Below are 17,500 nucleotides of genomic sequence, written 5' to 3'. Positions count from 1 at the left end.
CAAACCAAGCGTTCTTGCACATCCACTCCAAAAACTGTTCTTGCACTCCAAAAACAACTGCCACCACTGACCATCGACGGTGATGCTGTGGAGAGAGTGAGCAGCACCAAGTTCCTTGGAGTGCACATCAGCGACGACCTCTCTTGGACCACCAACACTACATCACTGGCGAAGAAGGCCCATCAGCGTCTCTACTTCTTGCGCAAACTAAAGAAGGCAAGTGCTACACCCTCCATCATGACAACGTTCTACAGAGGAACCATAGAGAGCGTCGTGTCCAGCTGCATCACAGTGTGGGGAGGAAGCTGCACGGAGAAAAACAGGAAGACACTCCAGCGTGTTGTGAACACAGCGAAGAAGATCATTGGAGTACCACTCCCCTCCCTGCAGGACATTTACACCGCACGCCTCACCCGAAAAGCACTGATGATCATCAAAGACACAAACCACCCTGCACACAAACTGTTCAGCCTCCTGCCCTCTGGAAAGAGGTACAGGCGCCTCCGTTCCCGTACCACCAGGCTTGCAAGCAGCACGATGCATCAAGCAATCAAGATACTGAACACTCAACCCACTCTCCCTTCACTGTCAGCCTCTAGCCAGCCAGGCCACTGACAACGCTCCCCCCCCTCATCCCCACCACCATATCTGCGACTGAACATTCCACCTGCACTACTACATCTGTGACTGAACTTTCAACCTGCACTAACTCAAAACATACACATGCACACACACACACACACACACACACACACACACACACACACACACACACACACAAGCACACTGCACTTTCTGCACTAAACCCAAACATACACACACTGACACACAACTCATACTCACACACATACACACACACACACACACACACACACACACATACACAGGTACACACACACAGACGCACACCGCACTTTCTACCTGCACTAAACACACACACACACACACACACACACACACACACACACACACACACACACACACACACACACACACACACACACACGCACACACGCACACAAAACACATACAAACACACACACACACATACTGCTGCTGGTGTATTTAATAAAAACCTTTTTTTAATTATTTATTTCTTCAAATGCTACTATTACTATGTCAGAACGCTATAAAGGACTTTTAGAAAAAAGAACAACAAAATACCTCCTCTTAATGTATGTTCTCTACAAGTCTTCTGTTGTCCAGTCTTGCACTTTAAATGTCTGTATGAGCAATGTCTACGTCCATACTGTCTATGTCCATGTATGAGTACTGTCTATGTCTATACTGTCTATGTCCTTACCTAGATTAGTCTATGTCTGCATGGGAGAGCAAGAAACGCAATTTCAAATTCTTTGTATGACCAGTGCATGTAAAGAAATTGACAATAAACTTGACTTGACTTGACTTGACATGGTTACACATTTTCTTGTAAATGATGATACCTGTGATGCTTGTCATGATACCTGTGATATGGTCAAAGCCTCCAATACCTAATGCATCAATGGGGTGACATAATATTATAGATCTGACACCATACTTGATTTTTGGTAGGGTGTCCTTTTCTTGCAGAAAAGCTGTACTATTGCTTCATCTGACCTTAAAACATTCATAAAAGGGCTGTGCTTTCCCTGTATTCTCTTATACAGACTTCAGGTGTTCCCTTTTATGATTTTCTTGAAGCAATGTGGTCTGCCTTTGCCTCCAACCAAAAACCAATACTTTGTATAGTGTTTAACTTGTGATGCTTATTGAAAAAAACTTCCTAAAACAGTTCAAAGTTGACCTTCATGTCCGTAGATGTTAGGCCCTGTGTTTTGTTGTCATTTGCATCAACTTCTACAGACTTCTATCATAATGTCTGCCCTTAACCCCACATCCAAGGATGTTCTTTACAGCTCCCTGTTTGGCAGATTTCTGAATAAAACAACACAGTGTAGGAAATGGTATACTAGGGTATTTTGATTTTGATGACCCTTTATTACTTGGAGGTGCTGTTTTCGCAAATAATTGTATTTCTGGTGTCATCAGGCAGCCCCCCTGTCTTCACATTTGTCAAAGACACACAATATGTAACAGGTGGCTATTTAAAACACAAACATTAAAAAATCCTTGCCTATTTCATGTCCTATGGGCAAAAGCAATTAGTCAAAGGTGATTCCCATTTGTTATCTACCATATTCGAGTCAAATTAGGTTTCCACAATGGTATCCAGTAAAGGGTGCCAATACCAGTGATTCCAGGAGCTTTACCTTCTTTACCTTCATTGCTGTTGAACATTTTTACATTTAGTATCAACCACAAGCTATCTATAGAAAAATCATGGTTGACCTTATTATTTGTTATCTGGAGATATGTCCCATAATGTGCTTAAGCTTCAAGGGTGCCAATACTCACTGGCGACACTGTAATAGTATAGTGGTTCACTCTCACCTGTTGGGTCCTTCTGGTTAAAAGGTGCACTGTGTAATGTTTTGTCATTGGGCAGCATGAATTCTGGAAATAAACCAAATGTTAACCTTTTCATGAATACTTACCACAATCAACAAATTCTACGTATTCATTATGATGGAGAAGATCCACCTTTTCATGTATGTAAAGTGCAATTTTCCCAATGGCCACCCTTTTGAATAGCTGTTACACTTCCTCTACATTCATCATACTAGTAAATTGTTTATTTTTTTGTACATATTTATGAAAAGATCATATTTGGGAATGGGCAGCACAGTTTTGAAGAGCAGCATAGTTACAATACCTCCTCTGGCCACCATCCTACACAGTGAACCTTTTAAAGTTTACTAAGAAGGATATGGAGGTGTGGCCTTGTGAATTTCAAGATGTTGCTGAATTGAGTGCACTGTGGTAAGAATGGTGTTAGTGCTAAGGTCATATCTACAGGCAATCTGGTAGAGGTCCAATTGGCCATGCAGACTTAGCTTACCAACCTCTCAACCTATCAACTTCTGCACACCTTTGCACACTTCAATGGAAGTGGCTAAAGCCATTTCTTTTGTGAGGTAAAGCCTATTTTGGAAGAGGTCTGATGGATCTGAATTCATTGCTCTACTGAGGAACAGACTTTTTGGGAGATGAATGATGGATCTCAAAGCATTGCTTTTGTGAGGGACAGCTTTTTTGGAAGAGGAATGATAGGCCTGAAATCTTTTTTTGTTGTTGAGGGACACTGGGACACACTGTTTTCTTTTTTGGAAGAGTGATGATCAGTCACCCTCCTTCTCTGACCTTTGATAGACAGGTGCTCAACCGGTTGGAAAGATGAAACGCCATCTGGGCCCGCTGCCTCGTTTGAGCTTAATCTTTTAAACAGTTTTATTGCCTCAGTGCCTCTCTCATTCTCTCTCATTCTCTCTCTCTCTCTCTCTCTCTCTCTCTCGCTCTCTGTATGTCTGTCTGCCTTGTCATCTCTCCCTGTGTTTGTCTCTATCTCTGCCTCTCTCTCTCTCCCACCCCCCTCTCTCTTTCTCTGTCTCCCTCTCTCTTCTCAGTCTGCAATGATTGATTGATTGATGGATGGAGGTGTACTCTCCCTCTGCGTGGTGTCTACAGTATTTCATCTCCCCATGTCGCTCCCTATTTAAAAGGCCTCCCTAATTGACGTGTCAGCTGGGGAGGAGAGACTTGTTTCTGAGCCATGTCACATTAGCATGTGGACCTGCTGTCTCATGTCTGGGCCACACCTGCTTGCCGGTTGGCTGCCGGATGCCAGCCTCTCTCTCTCTCTCTCTCTCTCTCTCTCTCTCTCTCTCTCTCTCTCTCTCTCTCTCTCTCTCTCTCTCTCTCTCTCTCTCTCTCTCTCTCTCGCTCGCTCGCTCGCTCGCTCGCTCGTTCACTCACTCACTCACTCACACACTCACTCTCGCTCTCTCGCTCGCTCGCTCACTCTCGCTCGCTCACTCGCTCACTCACTCACTCACTGACGCACACACACACACACACACACACACACACACACACACACACACACACACACACACACACACACACACACACGTAGTACAATGCATACACATCCTACAATCCAACACACACACACACACACACACACACACACACACACACACACACATAGTACAATGCATACACATCCTACAATCCAACACACACACACACACACACACACACACACACACACACACACACACACACACACACACACACACACACACACACAGTCTCTCGTCTGTCTGTCAGGATGGGGGGATTGAATGGTTGTACCGCTGGGTTTTTAACAGAGTCTTACTCGCTCACTGTGCAACACTAAAAGCAGCGCTGACCTCCTGCATAGAAAGAAAGTGCTCTTTGCAACATCACTCTTTCATGGGGCGTGCGCGCACAAACACACACACACGTGTGAACACGGGCGAACACGCGCGCGCGGGCACACACACACACACACACACACACACACACACACACACACACACACACACACACACACACACACACACACACACACACACACGTGCGCGTGCACACACACACACACACAGTGCAGTGTTTACACACTCTGCATCTGTTTCTCTCTCTCTCACACATAACTCAAACGTATGCAAAAATTCCCACCTTACCGTACAATCTCAAGTGAACTGGGTGTCTCGCGTTTGGTCCCCACCTGCCTGCCAGCCGTCTGCATTAGAGTCAGTGCGTCTTGTCAGCAGCAGGGTATAAAAAGGTCGGACCGCAGGGGGAGAGAGTTAACATCTCTGGGCTTCACTCGCCTGACCAGCACCAAAGAGGAGTACGCAGCAGGGGGTGCTTTTTATGTTTGAGTTTGTGTAACGTGTTTCATATTTCACACAGTTAGACAAAGTCCACAGTCACCTCACGCATAGATAAAAGAACACACAGATACACGCACACGCATGCACAAACACACAAACACACACACACACACACACACACACACACACACACACACACACACACACACACACACACACACACACACACACACACACACACACACACACACACACACACACACACGGATTGCACAGTGCATAATCTTTCTTTTGAACACACACACACACACGCGCAAGTGCGCGCACCCACACATACACAAACTTTTATTCTCACTTTTGTTATGCTCTTGTCTCGCTGTGCCCCATAAGCCGTTCAGCTCAGCAGTCCTGCTCACTCACTGAAACACACACACACACACACACACACACACACACACACACACACACACACACACACACACACACACACACACACACACACACACACACACACACACACACACACACACACACACACACGGTGCATTCACTCCTTCAAAAAAACGAAACAAAAACAAACTCGGGTGGTGGCGACACCGGCAGTACAGTAGGGCTATGTCCCTGTCACACAAGTGTCAAACGCTCCTCAGCATTTTGCGGCGAAGACAGACAGCCGGGCGAAATTGGACATGGCCCCTCTATGCAGCATCCGGGAGCAGCCTAGCGCCTCAGATGAATTGTTCTATTTTCTTTCATTGTTTCCATTTTTATTCCCTTCCTTCAGCGTCACCCCCCTCTGCCAACATCCATCAAACTATTGTGTGTAGCAGTAGTAGGAAGACGCACGAGGGAGAGAGAGAGAGAGAACAACAGGAAATGAATGAATGAATGAATGAAAAGAAAGTTGTTGTTCTTCCTCCAGCTCGATTTGTCACGGGCAAAGAAACAGTCAGTAGTTGTCAGGTGGTTCTCTGTCCAAAGCCCTCACAAAATGCCATCTTTCAGCACAGATGTTACACCATTGATGCGGTGATGCACTGTTGTTGTTGTTTTTTGGCACCTGTATTTTTTTCTTTCTTCTTCTTTTTGTGCTGTAGTGCTGAGTGTATATTTTATACGCAGGTGTTTCCATTGTTTCATTTAGTGGTGCAGAACGGTGTTCCCTAGGGGCGTTTGAGTTTGCATGGTGGTTGATGGTGTGATGTTGAGCTAGGCTGTCACACGTATACAGGTACATCCACAGAAATGGAATGAATTGACCAGAATTTGAGTGAAACGGGTATGATGTATCAACTGTGAATGGTTACTTTGGCTGCACACACACATACACACACACACACACACACACACACACACACACACACACACACACACACACACACACACACACACACACACACACACACACACACACACACACACACACACACAGGACAATGCATACACATCCTACAATCCTACACACACACACACACACACACACACACACACACACACACACACACACACACACACACACACACACACAGGACAATGCATACACATCATACAATCCTACACACACACACACACAGACACACACACAGAACAATGCATACACATCCTACAATCCTACACACACACACACACACACACACAGTTCAATACTCAGGGGGAATAGCTTCAAGACCAATGCCCCAAAGTCATTAACAGAGAATGTTGTGGCTTCACAGAGTAAAGCACTGTCTCTAAAGTTCAAAAATCCTGTCTTTCCATAAAATATCTTTCCAATTGCCCAAGCATGCCAGTAGTTTTTTTTATTTTTCTTCAATTTACACTATAATGTGTACAAGGCATTGTCTCTCATTTGAACTACAAAGGGCCCACTTCCCTGAAATTAATTGGTTTGGTCATGGTCCATAGTGGGCAACGACACAGGCAGAGGTGTCTTCAGGGCTGGACTGGTAATCTGGCATACAGGGCATTTTCTCGGTGGGCCGATGCGTTTGTTACGTTTGTTTGTTTGTTTGCTTTTTTTCTAATTTTCCCTTAAAGACCAGCCCAGAATTTAGATGGGGCGGCCTATCGGTCCATCCTTGATATAGTAGGCTACTAATTGTAGTATGGGGGTGGGGGGGTGCGCTGTGGCGCAGAGTGCTAAGCCCCCCACACCTGGTGTCCCACACTTCATTCTTCAATATACCCGTAGATTTCCATGCTACGTTTTGGCACTAACTCACCAGTTTAATTCTAAATCACCATAAATAAAACCCCATTCATTTTCAATGGGGTTTCATTTCTGGTGATTTAGAATTAAACTGGTGAGTTAGCTCCAAAACATGCCATGGAAATATATAGGTATATTGAAGAGTGAAGTGTGGGACACCAGATCAACAAACAAGAACAGCTGACAGCAAAGCATCAAGGATATCTGGGCTTCCATAACTCCCATGTACAGTTTCTGCCATTGACTTCAATGTTAAACGCATCATAGCCGTTATGAAGACAGAGAGAGTCCTAACCAAATATTGAACATTGCATGTTATGTAGAAAGTACCAAATTTCAACTGATTTGATGTGACCCGAATTTTGATGAAGAAAATTGTGATTTCATTACAATATTCTAATGATGCGATTTCCCCAATTCATGGGTTTTTTGAGCTGGAAGACCAAAATATGTAAAAATAAACAATTTAATGATTGGAATAGTTAAACAACTGGGCCATGAATCTATAATCCATGACAGTTTAACATTATTGATGGAATTATGGAAATAAATCAACTTTTTCATACTATTCTAATAAAGTGGCCTGGAGCTGTATGTCAAAACTGCCCGGGCCGATTTGTGGTCCCAGCTCAGCCCTGGGTGTCTTTTCATCCTGTTTCCTCAAGTTGATAAACCACTGACTGAACCACTGAAACATTCTTTTTTTCAGCTTTTTAAAACACTTGGAAGAAGTTGACGGAAGAATGACTGACGAAACACAATGAGATTAAACGAGAGCGACAACCACTTGTCATCTTTAACATACATGACAATGAGAACTGCAATATTTTCTCCCGGTCGCTCACTTCCCCCCCACAACCACTTCCCACTCACCTGAATACCTCCACCAGGCTGCTCTCCGCTGTCTTGCATTACATGCCATTACATTATATTGCATTTCCACCGGCTGTCAACAGTGCTAATGTGGTTGTGGTGGGCTGGTAGCATGTCAATCTCTCTCCTCTTCGCCGGAATAATTTATCGGTTTCTCGATGCACAAACACAAGGAGACACCCTCTCTGAAGCAGCAGGCTTGCCTACATGCGCTTTGCATTCATGTGGTGTGTGGTACTCACCCCACACACACACACAAACACAAACATGATGACACACACACACACACACACACACTCACACACACTTCGATTTCCATACAACACAAAAAACACACATATACACCAACACGTGATTTAAATTTGCTCTTGCACAAATGTTTCTCTCTCTCTCTCTCTCTCTCTCTCTCTCTCTCTCTCTCTCTCTCTCTCTCTCTTTCTCCTGTTCTCTCTCTTGCTCTCTCTCCTGTTCTCTCTCTCGCTCTCTCTGTGTTGTTTCCATTCCGTCCTTGTGTGTTTGTGTCAGCTGCAGAGATGTGTTGTAGGCTGTAATGAGGTCTAGGTGGGTGCATGTCCTCCTCCCTAGACAAGGCACGGCAAGGCAAGTACAGCTGGACACAGCTGCCAAGGAGGCAAGGGTGTGTGTGTGTGTGTCTCTGTGTGTGTGTGTGTGTGTGTGTGTGTGTGTGTGTCTGTGTGTTTGTGTGTTTGTGTGTGTGTGTCTGTGTGTGTGTGTGTGTGTGTGTGTGTGTGTGTGTGTGTGTGTGTGTGTGTGTGTGCGTGTGTGTGTGCGTGTGTGTGCGTGTGTGTGTGTGTGTGTGTATGTGTGTGTGTGTGTGTGTGTGTGTGTGTGTGTGTGTGTGTGTGTGTGTGTGTGTGTGTGTGTGTGTGTGAGTGAAGCTTATTCAGCTATGCTGCATGGTCCCAGTCACATACTGTATGTGCATCCATTGTATTGTTATGCGTAGTGTTCTGGATAATTATGTCGTACGCATAGCCTATAGGTAACCTACCCTGACAAAGAATGCTTTGCCTTCACAAAACAAGGTTGTCTTTCAAAATGAGGTCTAGGTGGAGGGTGGGGGTTGTGTGTGTGTGTGTGTGTTGGGGGGGGGGGGGGGGGGGTGTGGGGGGTGGGGGGGGGGGTTGAAGCTTATTCGACTATGCTGCATGGTCCAAGTCACATATTGTCCACATCCATTGTATTGTTCCGTCTAGTTTCTGGATAATTAGGTTGTAAGTAGCTAACTCGCGCTAATAAAGTAGAATGCCTTGCCTTCACAAAACAAGGTTGTCTATCAAAATGAGGTGAGTGCATGTTCTTCTTAGAGGAGGCAAGAAAAGTACAGCTGGATAGAGCTGCGAAGGTGGCAAGGCAGTAGTGCATGACACGTGGCACACGCACTGTACAAGATATTGGCAAATGACACAATTTCAGTCTCCCCTGTACATTGCTCTTTGAACAATGCTTCGTAAGATGAGCTTAACTCATTAACTTATTGGATAATTATTGGACAGCATTATATTTAAGAGTTAAGTCAGGGAATGTGTTATTTCTGTGCTATTTCATTATGCAGTGGTTTTGTAATACTTTGCCAAAATGCTGAATTCTTCCAGGGAGGCAAATGGCTGAACTGAGGTGAAAGGAACCCTTGGTAGCCTATGTAGATGCACATGAGCATGATGTACTACAGTTGTACTTACATGTTATTACACCAGTTATTTCACTGTATCTAATGAGGAAGTACACTGTAATTAAAGGCCCCTTGAAATGAAGTGTTACCGGATCCAGTTTGATTTCCCAATTTCAGTCTGTGTCCCCAGTTCCCCTGTCTATATAGCTGGTTACTGGAAGTCCTTGTGTAGTCTCAGAGGTACTGGCTGGCATTCAGAGCTGGGTTTGTATGCTTGGAAAGGCCCTGGCTGCATCCAGAAGGAGTAAACTGATAGGTATGCAGTGTGATGGTGCACTGTGTGCGTGCGTGTTCGTGTGTGTGTGCGTGCGTGTGTGTGTGTGTGTGTCTGTGTGAGAGTGCCACATATTTTGATGTTGCATGGAGCACCACATTTTGTGACGTAAGATATAGGTGTGTGTGTGTGTGTGTGTGTGTGTGTGAAGATGGAATGAGAAGAAGAGGTAGAGAGAGAGAGACTGTGTGTGTGTGTGTGTGTGTGTGTGTGTGTGTGTGTGTGTGTGTGTGTGTGTGTGTGTGTGTGTGTGTGTGTGTGTGTGTGTGTGTGTGTGTGTGTGTGTGTGTGTGTGTGTGTGTGTGTGTGTGTGTGTGTGTGTGTGTGTGTGTGTCACATTGTGATGCAGGTTTTGTCACAGCTGCGTTGCCACCACACTGTGCCCTCACTTAGCCCCAGAATCTCAGGATCGAAAAGAAAAGAAAAAAGATAAAAAGCAAAAAAAGTCAAGATGGAGAAAAACAAGTCAGGACGGAGAAAAAGAAAAAGTAAAAAAAAAAGTAAAATGCTGGAGGTTGAGAATAGACGCTATAAGATTCATTTCCTGGGATCAGCTGTCCCTGCCCAAATCCTGCTCTCCAGTCTCCAGACGATACCTCACATTACCACTCCTCTCTCTCTCTCTCTCTCTCTCTCTCTCTCTCTCTCTCTCTCTCTCTCTCGAGCTCACTCTCTCTCGAGCTCACTCTCTCTCGAGCTCACTCTCCTTTTCCTTCATATCCTCTCTCTACCTCCTGTATCTCTTGTGCGGTAAGCTTCCCCTTTCCCCCTCTTTACTTTGTTGGCCTTCATCCTGTTGTCTTTCTTGGGATTGAAGGAATCAAATAATGAATTTATTAGGATCATCTTTCCAAGTACAAGTCTAACTCCATTCTTTTAAAGAAACGACCTCAAGCCCGAACCGAACCTACGGTATGTCCGTGGCGTACGGCGCCTTAGCCATTTGAGCTCCTGCCAAGGCCGCAGGTCTAACTCCTAGTCCCGACCTTCTCTGCTGTAGCTCACATCACCTCCCCTGATGGCATGCACTGCATAGGAGAACATGGTACACGCCCCCATACCTCATTCACAGCTTCGTCCTGGTGTGTCGAGAGTGTCCGTCAGCCTGTGTCAAGAAAGAGTGCGCCCGTGTCATGTCAGTGTCTCGTCTTGAGTAACCGCTCTTGACAGCAATGTTAGAAACAGCTGTTGACCCCAAGCTGACTGGGGAAGAACTTTATTTAAACCACCATGCCTCGGGGCAGACCGTCTGCAGCACACTGGACTCTTGGACTAAGGCCCATCTTTACTCTGTTATAATCTTGCTCTGTTTTCTTTCGTTTTCTCTTTCTGAAACACATTGAATGACGACTGTGTTTGATAATATGCTACAGTAATATGTTTGATTTTGGTTTGATTTTCTTTTTTATAGGTCTAATCCTATCTTTATTGTGGTTGGTACCTTTCTGTTGTGTGTTGGTCTTTGGATATCTGTGCTACATGTATGATAATCTGTGTCTTTATCTGTGTCTTTGTCTCTCCCCTGTTGGTAGGCAAATACCTTCGACATGACTAGAGCCGTTTCCGTGTTCTGCCTTCTGTGCTCTATCCCCGCGGGGGAATGTTTCAAGCCCCTTGGTATCGGAACCCTTTGGTCTCCCGGGAAACATGCATTATTCACGAGTGGGATTCTCTACCGCGACCTCACTAGACTGAAATACACTGTCATTGGAGTGTACAGCGAGGGTCCTGTCCACTGGGGCTCTTGAAACCTGTTCTCTCTCTCTCTCTCTCTCTCTCTCTCTCTCTCTCTCTCTCTCTCTCTCTTCCTCTCTCTCTCCCTCCACAAAGCTGTCCACACTAATCGTGTGTTTGTACTTCCAATCTGCTCAGACCGGACAGGATCTAGAGGCCTGCCCGCTTGTTTGCGTTTATCAGGCTCACACAAAGCGGCAGAAGTGTGCCAAGCTTGTGTGTGTGTGTGTGCGCAGGGAAGCCGACAGGGGGGGTGGACAAAGGGGGCACTTGTCCCAGGCCCAAAATTGTATCCTCATTACATTGTATTTATTGTGTTTGGGGCCCTTTCAGATGTCTTTCTCCCGGGCCCAGCCAAAGCTGTCAGCAGCCGTGTGTGTGTGTGTGTGTGTGTGTGTGTGTGTGTGTGTGTGTGTGTGTGTGTGTGTCTGTGTGTGTGTGCCTGTGTGTGTGTGTTTGTGTTTGTGTGTGTGTGAGACAGAGAGAGAGCGGGAGAGAGATGCATTTTTTTTTCTTTTTTTGAGAGCATTTGTTATTTTGAGGTGTGAAATCTGTTAAATGTCAGCAAAAATCGCTTCCAGATGACAGGACTTAACAGAACGGGATTACGGAATTAGAAGTTCGGGGCGAGGGGAGGGAAGAGAGCGCGCCGGATGGAGGACAGACGCAGAAAAAAAGGCCTACTTGACCCAAAAAAAGGGACACACTGACTGACTGAGCGCTGAGTGGCCATGTGTGACTCACTGAGTGGTTTTCCTGAGCTCCAGTTGACTCCATTTTTAGTGATTTAATTTGTCCGTATGTAGCGTCGACCAAAAAATATGTACTCGCACTGTATAAAATGACACAGACTGAGCTTTGCCCTAAATCTTCTCTTACTACTGTAGGTCGTGAGTCTTGAGGCTGCCTCTTCTTTCTTCATTCCTTCTCGCCTTCCTGTCTTTCTGTCTGGATCTTTTTTGTCCTTTTTGCCTTTTTTTCTCTCACCTGTCTTTCCACCTCTTCCAACTATTCTAGCATTTTGTTATCTTTGTACTGTATGTTTTTTTTCTGTCTGTACCCTCTTGTCTGCCTCACTCTCTCTTGTTCTCTCACACACTCTGTCTAACCACTCTCTATTTGTCTTTCCCCCAACACCATCATTCCTCCCTTTCTCCCATCCCCACCTCCATCCACCCATTTCTTTCTCCCATCCCCACCTCCATCCTCCCACCTCTTTCTCCATCCCCACCACCATCCACCCACCCTCTCTCCACCATAGGGGTGCACGGCGTCCCGTCTGCCCAGCACGACTTTGCCTTACATGGGGACGGCGCTGCTATCGACTGCATGGACATGCGGCGCTCGTGCCTGGACCAGCGTCAGTGCCGGCACCTGTACGACCAGCTGGACGCCTGCGTGGAGAACCAGGCCAGCGGTACCCTGGAGCCCGAGGAGAGGCAGGGCTGCCTGGAGGTGCAGAGTGCCCTGCTGCAGGTGAACAACAACGTAGCCTATTCATGAGCATAGGTAGTTCTGGCTAAAGGACCACTTAGGGCTTCCGCACACCGGCTCCGACAAAGTGCTGAGCACTGCTCAGCTAAAATTCGATTCCATTGTTTTCAATAGAACCACGCACACTGGCGCCGATGTCCACGGACATTCGCCGATGTTGGATAGCAATTAGAGACAAGTTCTATTTTGTCGGCGCCGCCCATTGACTTTCAATGCTATGTTCGTGTGAAATTGGGTTTGGGGATCCGAATTATGTCGGAAGCAAAGTGCTTTCGGAGCCGATGTGCGGCCGGCCTTACAGTAAGTCAATTTCAATATGCTGTTGTATTGCTCACACTACCCTTGACTTGTCAGTACCTGGTGATGCCACATTTTTTGGCTCAGCCATTTCTGAGGTATGAGCTATTCTAACCGCAGAGATACACCAGCGGCGACGCGATTCAAGCGACAGAGTGTAGCAGCAAGCGATACGAGCGATTGAGGAGACAAGAGTATGTCCGTACAGGCAGAAGGCAAAGCATTCAAGCATTCCCATTGGCTGTGGTCACTGACCTCTATACAGTCATTGGCTGTCGCGGCTTCATTGGCTGTCGCGGTTGTCGCCGAACCGCGTCATAGAAAATTGAAAAGATTTCAACTTCAAATTGTCGCGCTCGTCGCGCAAATCGCTCTAGTCTCCAGAATCGCTTTTGTCTCTCGACTCAATACAAAGTCAATTACTTCCGTCGCTCGACTCGCTCAGATCGCCGCTGGTGTATTTCTGCGGTAATGGGGACAGACTTTGTTTACATTTTTTTTTTTTAAAAATTAACAAATACAAATGTTTTTTTTTCAAAATGTAAACAAACTGCCCCCATTACAATGACCAGGATCTTGGTGAGGAATCTTTTTTTAAAAGAAATTCCTGGATCCGGATCGTGATTTGGATCACCAACATAATTGAATCACGTGTTCCCTTTGTCATTTCCAACAACTTCCAACAATTTCTTTTTTTAAAGTATTTTTTTGGGCTTTTTGGCCTTTATTATTACAGGATAGTATGAGAGGAGAAGGGAAACCATTGGGAGAGAGAGATGGGGCAAGGTCGGGAAATTACCCGGGCCAGACTCGAATCGGGGTCCCCGTGGGCATGCAAGCCCAAATGTAAGGGGCTTAGCGCGCTGCGCCACAGTGCCCCCCAACTTCCAACAATTTAAGCAAAATCTGGTCATAACTTTTTGAGTTATCCTGCTGACAGACAGACAAACAAGCAGACAAACCAACGTGACTGAAAACACAACCTCCTTGGCGGAGATAATAAGTAACTTATAAATAACACTAGTTCAGATGACGTATGGTAATACTCCAATATGCTAAGACTCGTCCGGATAAGATATCCAAAGTAGGTCAACAGGCCTGCTGGTTTCATGCTGATGTAATGGATGACAGCTACCAGAGCATGGCTTGGAACATTAGCAGACTTCCCTCCCAAAGCCTCATACAGCTACGCTAATTACTGAGCTAGAAGTCGTCACAATAGTAGTGCATCAGCCTCCCATCTCATCATGTGCCGTGAAGACGGAGTCAGGATGGCACAAGATGCTCTCAGTTATGCAAATTATATGCGACAAAATACAAACGTTGAAATTATTGTTCTACTCAGGTCAAGCGCCACCTCCTGGATTGTCGCTGCCAGCGTGGTTCGCGCAAAGAGGAGCGCTGCCTACGGATCTACTGGACATTCAGGTTCCCTCAAGGTGGGCTCTCTCTCTTCTCTCTCTCTCTCTCTTCTCTCTCTCTCTCTCTCTCTCTCTCTCTCTCTCTCTCTCTCTCTTTCTCTCTCTCTCTCTCTCTCTGCCAGGAAGTGGTGATGATCAGATACCCACATGGTGTGGTGTGTGAATGTGAATGTGAAGTACATGTGTGTGTGTGTGTGTGTGTGTGTGTGTCTGTCTGTGTGTGTGTGTGTGTCTGTCTGTGTGTGTGTGTGTGTCTGTCTCTGTGTGTGTGTGTGTGTGTGTGTGTGTGTGTGTGTGTGTGTGTGTGTGTGTGAGTGAGAGAGAGAGATATCTAATGGCATTTTCTCTAAATGCAGTATGTTTTAATATGTAGGCCTACCTTATGTTCAGAAAGCGACATATGAAACTTATAGGTATTTGGCAAATATTGATAAGTCACTGCCTCACCAGCCATAAAGATGACCGCACGTCACTGATGTGCACATGCATGGTGTGTATGTGTGTGTGGTGCTGTGTTGTGTTGTGTTGTGTTGTTGTGTTGTGTTGAAGAGAAATAAATGTGGTCAGATCAAAATATGTCTTTTCAACTAACCTAGCTCATGAAGCGTTCTACCTCCCAAACATCTCCCTCGCTACTTAGGCTTCACCCTCTTTTGATCTTTCATCTTCTCTTCTCTTCTCTTCTCTTCTCTTCTCTTCTCTTCTCTTCTCTTCTCTTCTCTTCTCTTCTCTTCTCTTCTCTTCTCTTCTCTTCTCTTCTCTTCTCTTCTCTTCTCTTCTCTTCTCTTCCACCATTTGTCTTATGTAGTTTTTACATCCTTCAATAATCTTCATTTATCCCTCTCGCCCGTGTGCATTTACTGTATTGGGTGTGGCTGCTTTGAAGTACTGTATGTGTTCGAGGGTGAATATTGATCTTTGTGTAGATTTTGCACACTGTAGCAATATTTATATATTTACAGCCTTGTGGCCTTTTATGGTGTAGATGGGCATTGCAGTGTTTCAGGTCTAAGTCTCTCTACATTGTGTACAGATCAACAATTTGTGTGTTAAAGGACATTTGCCGTAATGTCACTTAACAATTAAATTCTGTTTCCAAATTGGCTGATGCATTTGGAAAATACAGTCTTATAATTGGCTAACTCTATCAAAGTACTTATGAATAGTAACCATGGGAGCTCTAGCCACATCAAAGGTGTAATGAATTTTCTTATCAGATGTTAGAAAGTAGCAGATTAACTATTCACTTCACAAATTGTATCCATATAAAATTATATCATGAACACAAACGTGAGATAAAATTGATAACAGCTGATGAGTTTCCAGAGGTGTGTGTGCGTGTGAGTGTGCGTGCGTGTGTGTGTGTGTGTGTGCGTGTGTGTGCGTGTGTGTGCGTGTGCGTGCGTGCGCGCGCGTGTGTGCGTGTGTGTGCGCGCGTGTGTGTGTGTGTGTGTGTGTGTGTGTGTGTGTGTGTGTGTTGTGTGTGTGTGTGTGTGTGTGTGTGTGTGTGTGTGTGTGTGCGTGTGAGTGTGCGTGCGTGTGTGTGTGTGTGTGTGTGTTGCATATTTCCAGCTCCAGCGTGTGTTTTCCAGGCATATGATTATGGTGCATCAGGTCTATGTGATCTTTGTGTCTGCAACTATTATACGCGTGTACGAGTGTCTGTATAGGTTGTTTGTGCATGCAACCACAGTAACAAAAGAAGAGCTTTGGAAAAGAGCTTTTCATGCCCAAGGACGGAAGAGCAGCACTTACAGTGTATTGTGACGTTAGCAGAGATTCTTTAAGTATATAGAGATATGCCAACATAATAGGTTTCTATGGGCACCTAACGTGACCAGGTTCCGGTCTGCCTAAAGAGACGTGTCATAATACTCCTAACATTGAATAGAACAGTCCTTAGGTCTGCCTAAAGGGGGATTTACCCCCCTCCCCCTTGCAACTGTAGAACCCGGAAACAATGGGCCAATGGAACCTCTCTCCCTCTACTCTCTCTGGTGATGTTTTCCATAGTATCTGCTCTGGTGAATGTAACCTGGATGAACACTGTTGCTGTATATTGCTGTATTGCCTATAGCAGTGGTTCTCAATTTTTTTCAGACCGAGGACCACATATTCGCTTCAAGACTGTTCAGGGACCACCTGTCGACTGAACTGACAGTTCACAGGTGTTAATTTGACACTGCTAAATTCCAATGCAGATCACTTACTTTTTATTCACATTAAAGTGGTGAAAATAAGACTTCAGCATTGTGTTTAGCTTTGTAATTTTGTTACAAATATAGTCTACTGTTTGGAAAAGGAGCAATCCCCTCGCGGACCACCTGAGTTCTGTCGTGGACCACTTGTGGTCCCCGGACCACACTTTGAGAACCACTGGCCTATAGCCTATCTGCACTGTTCGATGTATTCTTCACAAGCAGCATAGCTATTCGCTATATCATCCATATCTGCTCTGTGGTTGTTATGTGGATGAGCTCTGTCGCTGCAGCTCTGTTAGAGGTGAACTAAACGGGCAGTGCTGCTGTATTTGCTGTATAATCCGTTTCACATCTGCTGCTGCGACAGGCGCTGTTGTATTGCTCCTCTGTGTCATCTATATGATATCTGCTTTATTGGATGTTACCTGGGCCAACAGCATAGCAGTGCATTTGCTGCAGGCCTACTGTCCGTATCATGTCTGCTCTGTTTGATGTCACCTGGAAGAGCACTGCTGTATTGCTCATGTGTATCGTCCGAATAGTCTCTGCATTCTGCGGTGAAACT

General features: G+C 45.4%; 1 protein-coding gene across 2 annotated transcripts in view; it reads left to right on the top strand.

Moving 5' to 3' along the window:
- LOC134439909 (GDNF family receptor alpha-4-like) overlaps positions 1 to 17,500 on the top strand; it is a 76,811-nt gene that overhangs the window by 34,295 nt on the left and 25,016 nt on the right. For both annotated transcript variants that reach the window (XM_063189824.1, XM_063189823.1), the window contains exons 2-3: positions 12,784 to 12,998; positions 14,659 to 14,752. In XM_063189824.1, the coding sequence (XP_063045894.1) occupies positions 12,852 to 12,998; positions 14,659 to 14,752 (241 nt within the window). In that variant the 5' untranslated portion in view covers positions 12,784 to 12,851. The remainder of the gene's footprint in view (positions 1 to 12,783; positions 12,999 to 14,658; positions 14,753 to 17,500) is intronic.

The sequence above is a fragment of the Engraulis encrasicolus genome, chromosome 23 (assembly GCF_034702125.1).
Source record: "Engraulis encrasicolus isolate BLACKSEA-1 chromosome 23, IST_EnEncr_1.0, whole genome shotgun sequence".
Lineage (NCBI taxonomy): Eukaryota > Metazoa > Chordata > Actinopteri > Clupeiformes > Engraulidae > Engraulis > Engraulis encrasicolus.
The sequence above is the reverse complement of the archived record's forward strand: the minus strand, read 5'-3'. Positions and strand labels throughout refer to the sequence as shown.